The sequence below is a fragment of the Rhodamnia argentea genome, chromosome 8, assembly GCF_020921035.1.
Source record: "Rhodamnia argentea isolate NSW1041297 chromosome 8, ASM2092103v1, whole genome shotgun sequence".
Taxonomy (NCBI): domain Eukaryota; kingdom Viridiplantae; phylum Streptophyta; class Magnoliopsida; order Myrtales; family Myrtaceae; genus Rhodamnia; species Rhodamnia argentea.
The window spans coordinates 19,122,507-19,132,924 of record NC_063157.1 but is presented as its reverse complement, the minus strand read 5'-3'; the positions used below and the strand labels follow the sequence as shown (position 1 = coordinate 19,132,924).

General features: G+C 40.4%; 1 protein-coding gene across 1 annotated transcript; it reads left to right on the top strand.

Moving 5' to 3' along the window:
- The first annotated feature begins 1,245 nt into the window (after positions 1–1,245).
- LOC115728006 (DNA replication complex GINS protein PSF2) lies at positions 1,246–5,444 on the top strand. Its single transcript, XM_030658334.2, has 8 exons — positions 1,246–1,535; positions 1,669–1,743; positions 1,852–1,966; positions 3,547–3,646; positions 3,727–3,757; positions 3,859–3,951; positions 4,796–4,948; positions 5,216–5,444. Exons 1-8 carry the CDS (start codon positions 1,488–1,490, stop codon positions 5,234–5,236), a joined length of 636 nt encoding a protein of 211 aa, XP_030514194.1. The 5' UTR covers positions 1,246–1,487; the 3' UTR covers positions 5,237–5,444.
- The last annotated feature ends 4,974 nt before the right edge of the window (positions 5,445–10,418 follow it).

The following is a 10,418-nucleotide window of genomic DNA, read 5'->3' as shown; positions in this document are numbered from 1 at the left end:
GAAGTAGAATCCGAACAAGTCAAGCTTGAAGCGAACTAGTCTTGTCGGCCCGATGCCGGTCTAGGTGGCGACGAGCTTCTTGAGGTCGCCGATGGTGTTGTCCCCGTTGCACTTCACCCTCACCTTCTTCCCTAGCCGATCGTTCGGCGTTCGACGGATCGTAGCTGCCTTTGCTAGGTCGTTAGTGGATTTTGGAGGGAGAGAGAGCGAGGAGTAGTCTCCGGGCATGAGATGAGAAGAGAGAGCTAAGTAGGGTTTCTCGATCGCGAGTTGAGAGGGACGGAGAGAGCAGAGTGGAATCGCATGTCGTCGAGAGGGTGGGAGGGAGGGAGAGAAAGGGGAGCGTGAATAGTGAAGAGAGACTGAGAGAGGGCAGAGAGCGCGTCCCATGAGTAAGATGGGAGGAAAAGAGAGACCACGAGCGAAAGTTTAAAATTTGGTCTAACGGGTGGGCCCGCTTCGCATACATGTTGCACACCCAAGAGAGTTGGCTTTTTTCCATGATTGTGGAGAGAGAAACGCCCGCTGGCTTCAATTTTTTCTAACAACTAGCCCCACAATTGTCACGTGTCACACTCTGACCGGTGAACTGGACCATATCGGCTCTACTAAGTCTGCATGCAATATTTTCTCGAGAGAGAGGGTGAGGAAAAGGAAAAGGAAGAAGAAGAAGGGAAAGCATAACATACGTTTGGAATTACAAGACGGCATAAGAATTTGAGCAAATCTAGGACTTTGAAGTCGGACGATTCGTGGTAAAACTCATCATAAAGAAGCAAGGCAAATCCAGAAGGAGAAAAGAAGATTGCGACTTCGTAGAAAAAGATGGTATAAAACCCAAGGACACAATCCCCAATAGATCACACCCGCACCTACTGCAATTTAACTTCCCAGTAAAACTGGTGAGGCCCGATGACATGGCCTCCAAGGCTCTAATAGGCCACACCTATCACAAAAAGAGCATTAATGGCAAATTCAATTTTTTTTTGCTTTATTTTTTTTTGTCCATTCATTTGTACTTTATCATTAATTTTTACTTTATTATTCATTTTTTTTTAACTTTTTTGTAAAAATATAATTTGTCACGCATATATAAAATATATTAAAAAAAAAACATGTTCCAATGTATCGAAAATGATATATGAACATATCGTGTCGTATCGCGTGTCGCATGTGAGTGTCGGTGCTACTTAGGTAGTAGTGCAACATCTTACAATAGCTTTAGGAATATCTCTCGCCAATTTTGAAAATGCAAGTCATTTTTTTCATTTTCAGATTAGAATTATTTTCCCGCCATTCATCAGCTTGGCGCCAGATCGGATCGGCCGAAGCCGACTCTCAGTCGCTACGGCGCATTCCCGCTCTTCATTTCAGCTCTCGCTTATGTCCGATTCTGCCGTCGGTGTCGCTCGCTCTCTTCAGTTCGATTCGTGCTTTTACGCCCAAGTCGCTCGCGCACCGCAAGAAACCCTAGATCCGCCCCCCAAATGGCGGTCCAGTCCGAGCCCGACTACTCTCTCTTCACAGCCCAAGAGGTCCTCCTGCTGCTAGCCTTTGTCGTTTCTCGCCAATTGAATCTGTTGAATATGCTCTACATGTGCGCGTGCCTGTGTGCTTGTGTGCGTTGCTCTTTAGGCCATTGACGCCCCTTTTTTTGCGCTGCCTCAGATCGAGTTCGTCGCGGAGGATGAATTGATCGAGATTGTGCCCAACATGCGGATGGATCCTCTCAATTTGATCTGCGTGAGTCAGCATTTGAAGCTCCTTTCTCTTGCGTTGGATGCTTGTGTGCGAGTAATTTCGTTTCCCGTTTTGGTTTTGGAGTCCTTGCTAAGTTGCGTTCGCTGGTAGGGTGATTTCGGTCCTTTTCTTCCGCAAATAGCCGCTCAAGTGCCTCTGTGGCTAGCTGTGGCTTTGAAGAAGAGAGGCAAGTGCACGATTCGGCCTCCTGAATGGATGTCTGTGGGTAGGTTTTCCTCTTCCCTCTGCTTCTCTGGATGCATATTTAGGCTCTTGGGGGTCTGGATATAAGTTAAGCTTAGCTCGTGGGCACGCACGCAAATAGTTTGTTTTGATCAATAGCTCATGTTTCAGACTGTGGAGTAGGAGCAGGGAAATATGTAAAATAGCATTCAATTGAATATGCTGATTGTTTTCTCAGCTTAGGCATTGTTTTAGCTGAGAAGGTTTTGTTTAATTTGCTCGAGTTTTTCATCTGGTGCATGTGGTATATCTTGAACGAATGTGAACTTTTTGTAGTTTATTTTTTAGTCTGTTTGGACTCTCATGCATTCAGGTGCGGCATCTTGAATTTTATTAGATTTTGAGAATTGATTAATGTGGACATCCAATTAGACGACTAATTGACATCACATTTCAAAGGCAGAAAGCTATTTCTCTGTCCAATAACATAGTGGAGAACGGCGTTTTGGTAGAAGAGCTCGGTATCTTCGCAAAAAACTTTCGATTTCAGAGCGTCCCCCTTGAAAGTCCTTTGCTAGTTTTGTACACGTTGGATATCATGTGTTGCTTCCACAAACAGTTGAAGAAACTTATCAAAGTCGAGTTCATCCTGAACAGAGTTTTCCCAGCATCGTGATTGCTGATATCCACAGACATCATTCTGTTTTCTTTCTAGGTTTTTATTCCTAATCCATAATTGTACTTGAAAAGATCTACAGACACTAGAGGATGTCAAGATCATTTCCCATTAATAAGAATGAAATTGTTGTGTTTATGTCTTGCAATTACTGTCCAGTAAGTTGAATTTAGTTTCGGAGTTTGAATGCTCAAGAGTTAGTTTTAGATGATATAATGTTGTTGTTGTAGGAGTATTATTGTTCCTTCGGGAAGATGATGATGTACTAGGTCCAAGTTTATTTACCTCATCAATATTCCAGATATTTGGAACCTCTCTCTTCTTGACAATGCCACAGTGTTGGGTTATCTCGAAAAGAACAGTAGGTTAACCTATATTGGAAACATTGGCATTTGGAATGCCACAAGAGGAGAGGTGGTTAATGTAAATTCTGTGTTATATTACATGATCAGGAGCAGAGATACCAGAATACAGTGTTTTCTAAATGAACAAACGATTTTGAACTCTCCTTCCATTTTATGGTACACTAGATGTCTGGAACACTTGAATTGGTGTTCTGTGTTCATGCATGGACATTGATTCACTTTCACGTGATGTATTTCTGAAATCGCAGTTCAATGCATATAGTTTAAGAAAAAGTTGACATGCAATGTGGTCTTTTAGACATGCTTCAATCATATTTATGTGATTATAATCCAAATAGGACCAAATTTTACCATTTAATTCAACTATACAATCAGAAGGGCTACTGCTATTATACTGCAATCCATGCTCCGTGTGTTGGAAAGGATTGTTGAGCTGCTAGGTTGTGGACCAATCAAACAAACTTTTTTGTTCTTGATGCTAGCGGATGTGTTTGGCAAGATGGACTGCTGCATTTGTCAACTTATAATCTTTGAACATCAAATGTAACCATATCTTTTTTACACGAATTCTCTCTTTTCTAGAAAAACTTACCCGTGTTTTGGAAGCTGAACGAGATTCTGAAAGAGAATTTCAGTTGCTGCCATTCCATTATGTGGAAATTTCAAGACTTCTTTTTGACCAGTAAGTATATGAAGTTGGTTTTTGAATGTCTATATCAGTTGCTGCGTAGTACCAATTCTTACTTCTCATTTGATCAACAGCGCACGGGACGACATTCCTGATATTTATATGGTGGGTTAGACAGTTTTTCATTTTGTTGTCTTCTCTGCTGACCTTTTGTCATTGCATGCGTGGAATACTGGAGCAACCTTAAGTTATGTTGTCTTCCATAGGTGAGGTCTCTCATTGAGGATATAAGGGATGTAAGATTTCATAAAGTGCAAAGCAGCCTGGAGACATTTGATGGTCGAACATCAGCAGTACAAGTATGCTTTTTATCTTATCTATTCATTTGTTTGCTGGCAAAAGAATCTGTCTGTTTTCATGGCAGAGTTATAATTTGTCTCATTTTTTTCATTTAATCTTAATATCTTATAGTGTAATAATGAAACTAAGTAGGAGATGTTAAACACATGATACCTACTAATTGCACCTCTGGCGCTCTGGTCGTTTACACACATTCACTGTTAATTTTATCATTGCATTCATGACCCTTCGTCGAGATGCAACTAGCAGGCTCAGCTTCTGGGAAAGTATGATTGTACTAATTGGCCGTGTTTCATCTTTATGTGGAGTAGGCAGTATAGTCCAGTTTCACTTCTAGAAGACTGTAAAATGACTGTCATGCATGGTCAGTGTGAGCAGGTAATTAACTGCTAGATAATTTGATTAGTTTCTGGATATATAGAAAATGAGCTTTCGAGCTTGTCAAAACTTCTATGGCCTTTCAAATAGAGCCAAACCTTTTGCTGGACGATCCATCATGAACCATGTGTTATGATGTTATGAAGTCAACAGCACAAATGATATGTGTTGGCCTCAGTATATTTCTCCGGCATCTCTGCAGCTGGTCATATTGAGAACAGAACCCATAAGCTGCATGGAAGAGATCACACTCTGGTAGTCAAAATTAAGTTAATTAACAGCTGGCAAGCTGGAGCGGTTCCTTTTATAAATTTCAAGAGTCATCAAGGTACATAAGATTCCATGGGGGCACCAGAATTTAATTTTTTGCAGGGATTCTTGACAATAAGCTATTTTCTACATGTGGCTCAATAAGCATTTCCCAACCTGAGGATTTATACTCTTGTAAGTTTTGTGATATGACAGATAAAATCCTTATCGGCAATGGAGGTGAATATAGTTCGTCCCTTTGTCGCGAGAGCCCTACAGTCATTCCAGAAGCTTGATAGTCTGCTGCCGGAGACAGATTCCACACCCAACAATCAACCGCAAGAAGCAGATAAAGCCTCAAAAGGACGAGTATGTCCTTATTTGGTTTTCACCCTCTATGATATAGTTAGTGCTCATGCTAGGTTGGTATTGACGGTTGAGACATCAGAATTGACCTTATCAGATACATAACTGGTGTTGTAATTGGTGCTTACTTTTTATGAGCTAAGAGTGTTATGTTTTAGACCACATGCTTAGTTCTTGATCTTCCATGAGAAGGGTCCTTGACAACATACATCTGGTCAGAACTGCATGTAGATGGCAATCCCTAACAGAGTTTGTTTACCCATGATGCAGCGCGTCCTGCGAGGAAGGTGAAGGTTGTCGCCGGTCATCCTCATCATGTTGTTTCGTGCAAATGTTGCTCAAGCATGCAAGCAGGTCAGGAACTTGTTTCTCTTTACAGGATCTGAGGAGCTTGTGGTTGTGGACTTCGCCTATTGAGCGAGCTTTTGTGAGTTTTTCATTCTAATCCCTGTCTTTAATAGCACTTACTACTTTAACTCACGGCATGTTGAAATGGAAGGCAAGGATCTGTTCACTTATATAGTTGTGAGTATCCGGCTTAATGACACATCCTCTTTGCTTTAAGTACGTTAAAGTATATGTAGCAAATTGAGTACGTTTATCGGCATCTGTATCACATAGGTTTTATGTTTGTAGATAGGTGCTAGGCCTATATATGAGGTAGCTGTGCATTTGGGTATTAAAAATGAAAAATATGATCTTCAGTTCATTGTGTGACGGTTATTGTGGCCACAGGCCCATGTTTTCTTTTTTGTATTTTTTGAAATACGGAACATGGTTAATTTTCTTTGCCATATGCTGTTGGGCGGCCCATGACACGGTCTACATCAAGCCGGGTCAGGCCTACGGGCAGCTTGGTTCATTTAGCATGATATGACTCTCTCCAGCATGTATCTCGAGCTTCAAAAGGCTTATATCGGGGAATGATTAGTCCTAAATTTGTTGTATGGAGGTTAATTCAATCTTAAACTGTTTAATTTTGTCAATTTTTTCACACCTTTCTGCGAAATTCTAACCTAGTCCTTTCGGTCAATTTTCGTTGGTAATCGTTGACGTGACGATTCAGTTTTTACTAGCCGTTCCAAATGGTAAACCGCCACCCCAGCGATTTCCGGGGAAAATGGATAGGAAGGACTACATTAGAATTTTCGGCGAAAGTTCAGGTCTCAATTGGTAAAATCGAAAAGTTTCATGATTGAATCGGCATTCGCGCAATATGCTTAGAATTGATTGGGTAATTTTCCCGGCATATGTCACGGTCCAATCCTCCACAAAAACCAACTAAGTTTCCTGTACTCGTAGCTGCCAATTCATCTTCCTCGAAGGTTCTCGTATTATAAATAACCAAAAATGCAATCAGTAACAATAAAGAACAAATCAATAGCTGTCTTCTGCGCCTGTGGATTTGGCCAATTGGGTTTGGTCACGGATTGGTTCCGATAGAGACTCCAACTCACAACTGACAATGAATGCTTGCCAAATGCTTGGCTCCTGCTTCCCCGAAAAAAACCAATCAGAGACTGTTGGGGGGATATTCACAAGATGCCAGTGCACCATTCCCGGAAGTGCCCCTGGCTGTGCAACGGAATAGAATAGAAAATGCTTCCTGCACCTTTTCCTCTGTCCCCATCCATCTGTTCATCTTCTGTAGATAAGATGATCATCTTTTTCCCACTTGTGAAAAGGACATCTTAGATATAAAGTAGTTTAAAACCGTGAAAAATTTCCCCACTTGTCATTTGATCTTGTGTGGAATTGCTTTATAATTTGGAGGAGGGGACCACATCAAGGCCCAAAAAAAAAAAAAAAGTCAAGAAAACCTTATCCCAGAAACCTTTCACCGGGTCGTCGGGTCAACCCTCTTTGGACGTTCTGCAAGTTGCCTTCGCCTTTTAATCTCGTGAATCACAAGACAAAAGTTGCTAGGCCCACAGAAGGAGGAAGAAGAATAAAGAAAGAAAGAAACAAACCAACCACCACCGCCAAGCATGTCAGGTTTCAGCTCATCCCGATCCCGGCCAAAGCTTCATCGCCATCGGTGCAGATGGAGTTCGTCTCCATTCATCTGTCCCTACGCACGTGGGTCGTGATCGATGCTCTGTGCCTCCGCTGGAGCCTTCGTTGTCAGTTGTCACTATCCCCCCACCTCTCCGGTGGTCGCCAAATGTTAAAAACTCCAAAAACCACACGATCCAATCTCTCTCTCTCTCTCTCTCTGTTTTGCTCCCTCTAATAATGCAATCTTTGTCAGGCGAATTAGCCCCAAGACAATTCCCTAAAAGTTTGGGCTCCGTTTGTCGCGGACAAAAAAACATAAATGATTGCTATATCGGTCATAAAAATAAATAAATAAGCGAAAAATATCTTCATCATCAATGAAATGTTTAAGCATAATTTGTTGTGGGCAATGAAACCATTTTCCCTTTATTAATTATTTTTAAGCGATGCAAGCGATCATTTTTAAGAAAATCTATTTTTCGCGAAACAATCGGATCCATGGAAGGAAATGTTGACATTTTTGTTCTTCTAGAAACCCATTGTGTCTTTCTCCATTTTTTTTTTTTTTTACCTTTTCTTCCACCTACTAATTTAGTTTGCTAATGATCTCACGAGTGGCGGCCAAAACAAATCATAACTATCCGGTAAAAATCGCGATGACGATCGACTCTTATGTCGTGGAATGCCGCCGATGATCTCCCGCCGTTGAATGAGTTCTCGATTGTTTATTTCGATTAATTTCGCACTCATTTGATTCTCCTCATCGTAAATGGTTGGCGGGGGGACCTAGGTCGAGGTTTTATGCAACATAAGGCCGTGGGATTGTTCTTTTGGATTATTATTATTATTATTATTATTATTATTATTATTATTAATGTTGTTATTGTTGTTGTTGAGTGTTGTGCGCTGTTGTGGGTTCCACCTGTCCGATTCTAGACATGTTTCAATATCATACACTATCGCCCATAAATATTCAAGCACCCCATTAGCCCTTCCTTTTTTACCTTTTTTTTTTATAAGGGTTTTGGGATGTTTCCTTTTTGTTTTGCCTTTGATTGCACCATCAGGTCGCGGACTTAGCAAAACCTAACGAGAGTGTCCCGACAGTCCCGTTCATGTGATTGGGGGGGAAATCGGGCAGGTAGTGGAACTATTCGATATCATTAATTTCGCGATGTGACCAATCGTATCATTCTAATTAATTATCGCGGAAAAGTCTGGCAAACGATTCTCTTTGGACGATAGTCACCTGCTTGTCCCGGCCCATTTGGGGCTGAACTTTATTTTACTGGCCTTTGGACATAGTGCCGAGAATCAAGACAATAGACAATTGACAAATGACAAGCTTAGGTGTATGACCTTTGATTATGTGAGGAAAATGCTGATAATTGGAACCCAAGTCAAGAAATTGGGAAATGAAGAGACAATATCTTGACTAGAAAATGGGGCACATAACATTGATTTGAGTGCAGCTTTTTCCATGGCAGACCTTTTTGCAATACCTCTTCAGATCTTGTTTAATTTAATTTATTCAAGACTTACAATGAGACCGGCCGTATATATATATATATTTTCAAGTCTTTACGAAGTTACTGCCCAATCTAACAGATTCGGCAGCTATTAGCATATCATAAACATGCCATCGTCTTTTACGCAGTACCAAAATTAATTGCGGAGATCAATTTTTTTTTTTTGTGTTCTTAATAGTGATTTCGAAAGCCCCTTTGGAAAAGAGGTATTTTCATGGTGATTGATGTCTAGTTACATAGGTTTATTTATGTGAAAATAGCGTTATTTCTGACCAAAAATAATTTTTTTATTATTTCTATTCTTTGGATGAGTTTCTGAGCGGAAAAACGCGTTTAACAACGATACAAAATTTATGTTTCCGAAATAGGAATTGGATTGCCAACATCATAAAATTTCCGCAATTGCCGGTTCTGTGGACCTCGATCGATGGATTAGTGACTAGTGAACCAAAGGCTAGCAACCAAGGACTTGAGAAAGAGAGAGAGAGAGAGAGGTGAGAGGGAGGTGAACGATGAGAAGAACTTTAACTTTTGTTTATATTCTAAAAATAAAAAGTAGCAGAAAATTCTTACTTCTCAATTATGTTCCAAACTTATTTTCGAGCTAAAAATTTATCATGAAAATAGAAAAATAAAAGAAAAAAACACAATGATTTTTTCAAAAGAAAAAAAAAAAAGGAATGATTGAGGTTGGCGCCTTTTCTTTTCCAATAATTAACCAATTTCTATTCCCATTCGCACCATGATTGGATTGGAAGGCGCGTCGGCCACGTGGGATGTGGAAGATAAGGTAATGGCGGGGCCCGCGCGGGTACCATCATCAATTGGCCGACCGTCCAATCATTATCATTTCCCTTTTTCCGACCTTAAAAAAATATATATATATATATATTTTTTTATATTCGGATTTTTTACTTAAAGCAAGGGGCAAAAATGGAAAAATGGAGGAACAACGGACGAAACTGAGAGCCCCCAGAACATGGCCTGGTCTTCCTCGGGGAACGCGTGGGGAGCCGCCGTGCTTATTTTATTTTATTTTATATTTACTTTACTTTATCTTTTTTTTTTTTTATTATTGGGTGCGATATTGTCGTGTTTCGCTTTATCGCGAAGGACGGAGACTGTTCGAGTCAAGTATAAAAACAAGACAAAAAAAGGAGAAGCAAGGCGGTTGCTGTGGAGTGGACCCCACCCCACCCCCCGCCTCACGTCCGATCATTTTCGACCGCGTCCCCCGCCGATGCGGGGGGAAAACATCTCCGGTCGCTTCCAGAGTTTTCCTCGGACCCCCGGTTTTTCTGGAACCATTGCCATTCAGACACGTGGCAAACGCCCATAGTTGAAAAGAATTTCCTTTTTTTTTTTTTTGTGCGCGATAATTCAGAAGCCTTAATGCAGAAGGCTCACAACCAATTTACTTCCCGGCCTTATATGGGCAGTTTCAGAGCAATTTGCTGTCAGTTGATGTGATTTCAACATACGATCTCCTCGGCAAAAAAATAAATATAAATAAAAATAAAAATGAAAATGAAAAGAAAAGAACAAACTATCTCTAGTTGGCTGTTACCAAGCTATAATCTTTTTTTTTTTTTCTCTATCTTATAGAAAAATTCCAAGTGAAGATATGAAGTATTCTTATTTTCTTAAATAAGGATCCGAAATGAATCTTATTTCAAATAAAGGCTCGAAGTAGCAATGACTATTTCAAATAATAGCCTGAACTCAACGGTTGGCTAAATATTTCGACCAGTCGAGGATATTCTCACCAAAAGCAGAGATCTTGAGTTCTTTTTTTTTTTTTTTTAGGCCTTTTAGAAAGAAAAAAAAATAGTAAAAGGAAAAATAGAAAGAAAATGTGAAGGACGAAAATGCCTTTGACAAGCCGACGAGGTAGGCTATTTTTTTACACCGAGATAGCCATTTCGGGGTCTTATCCGAAATAATAT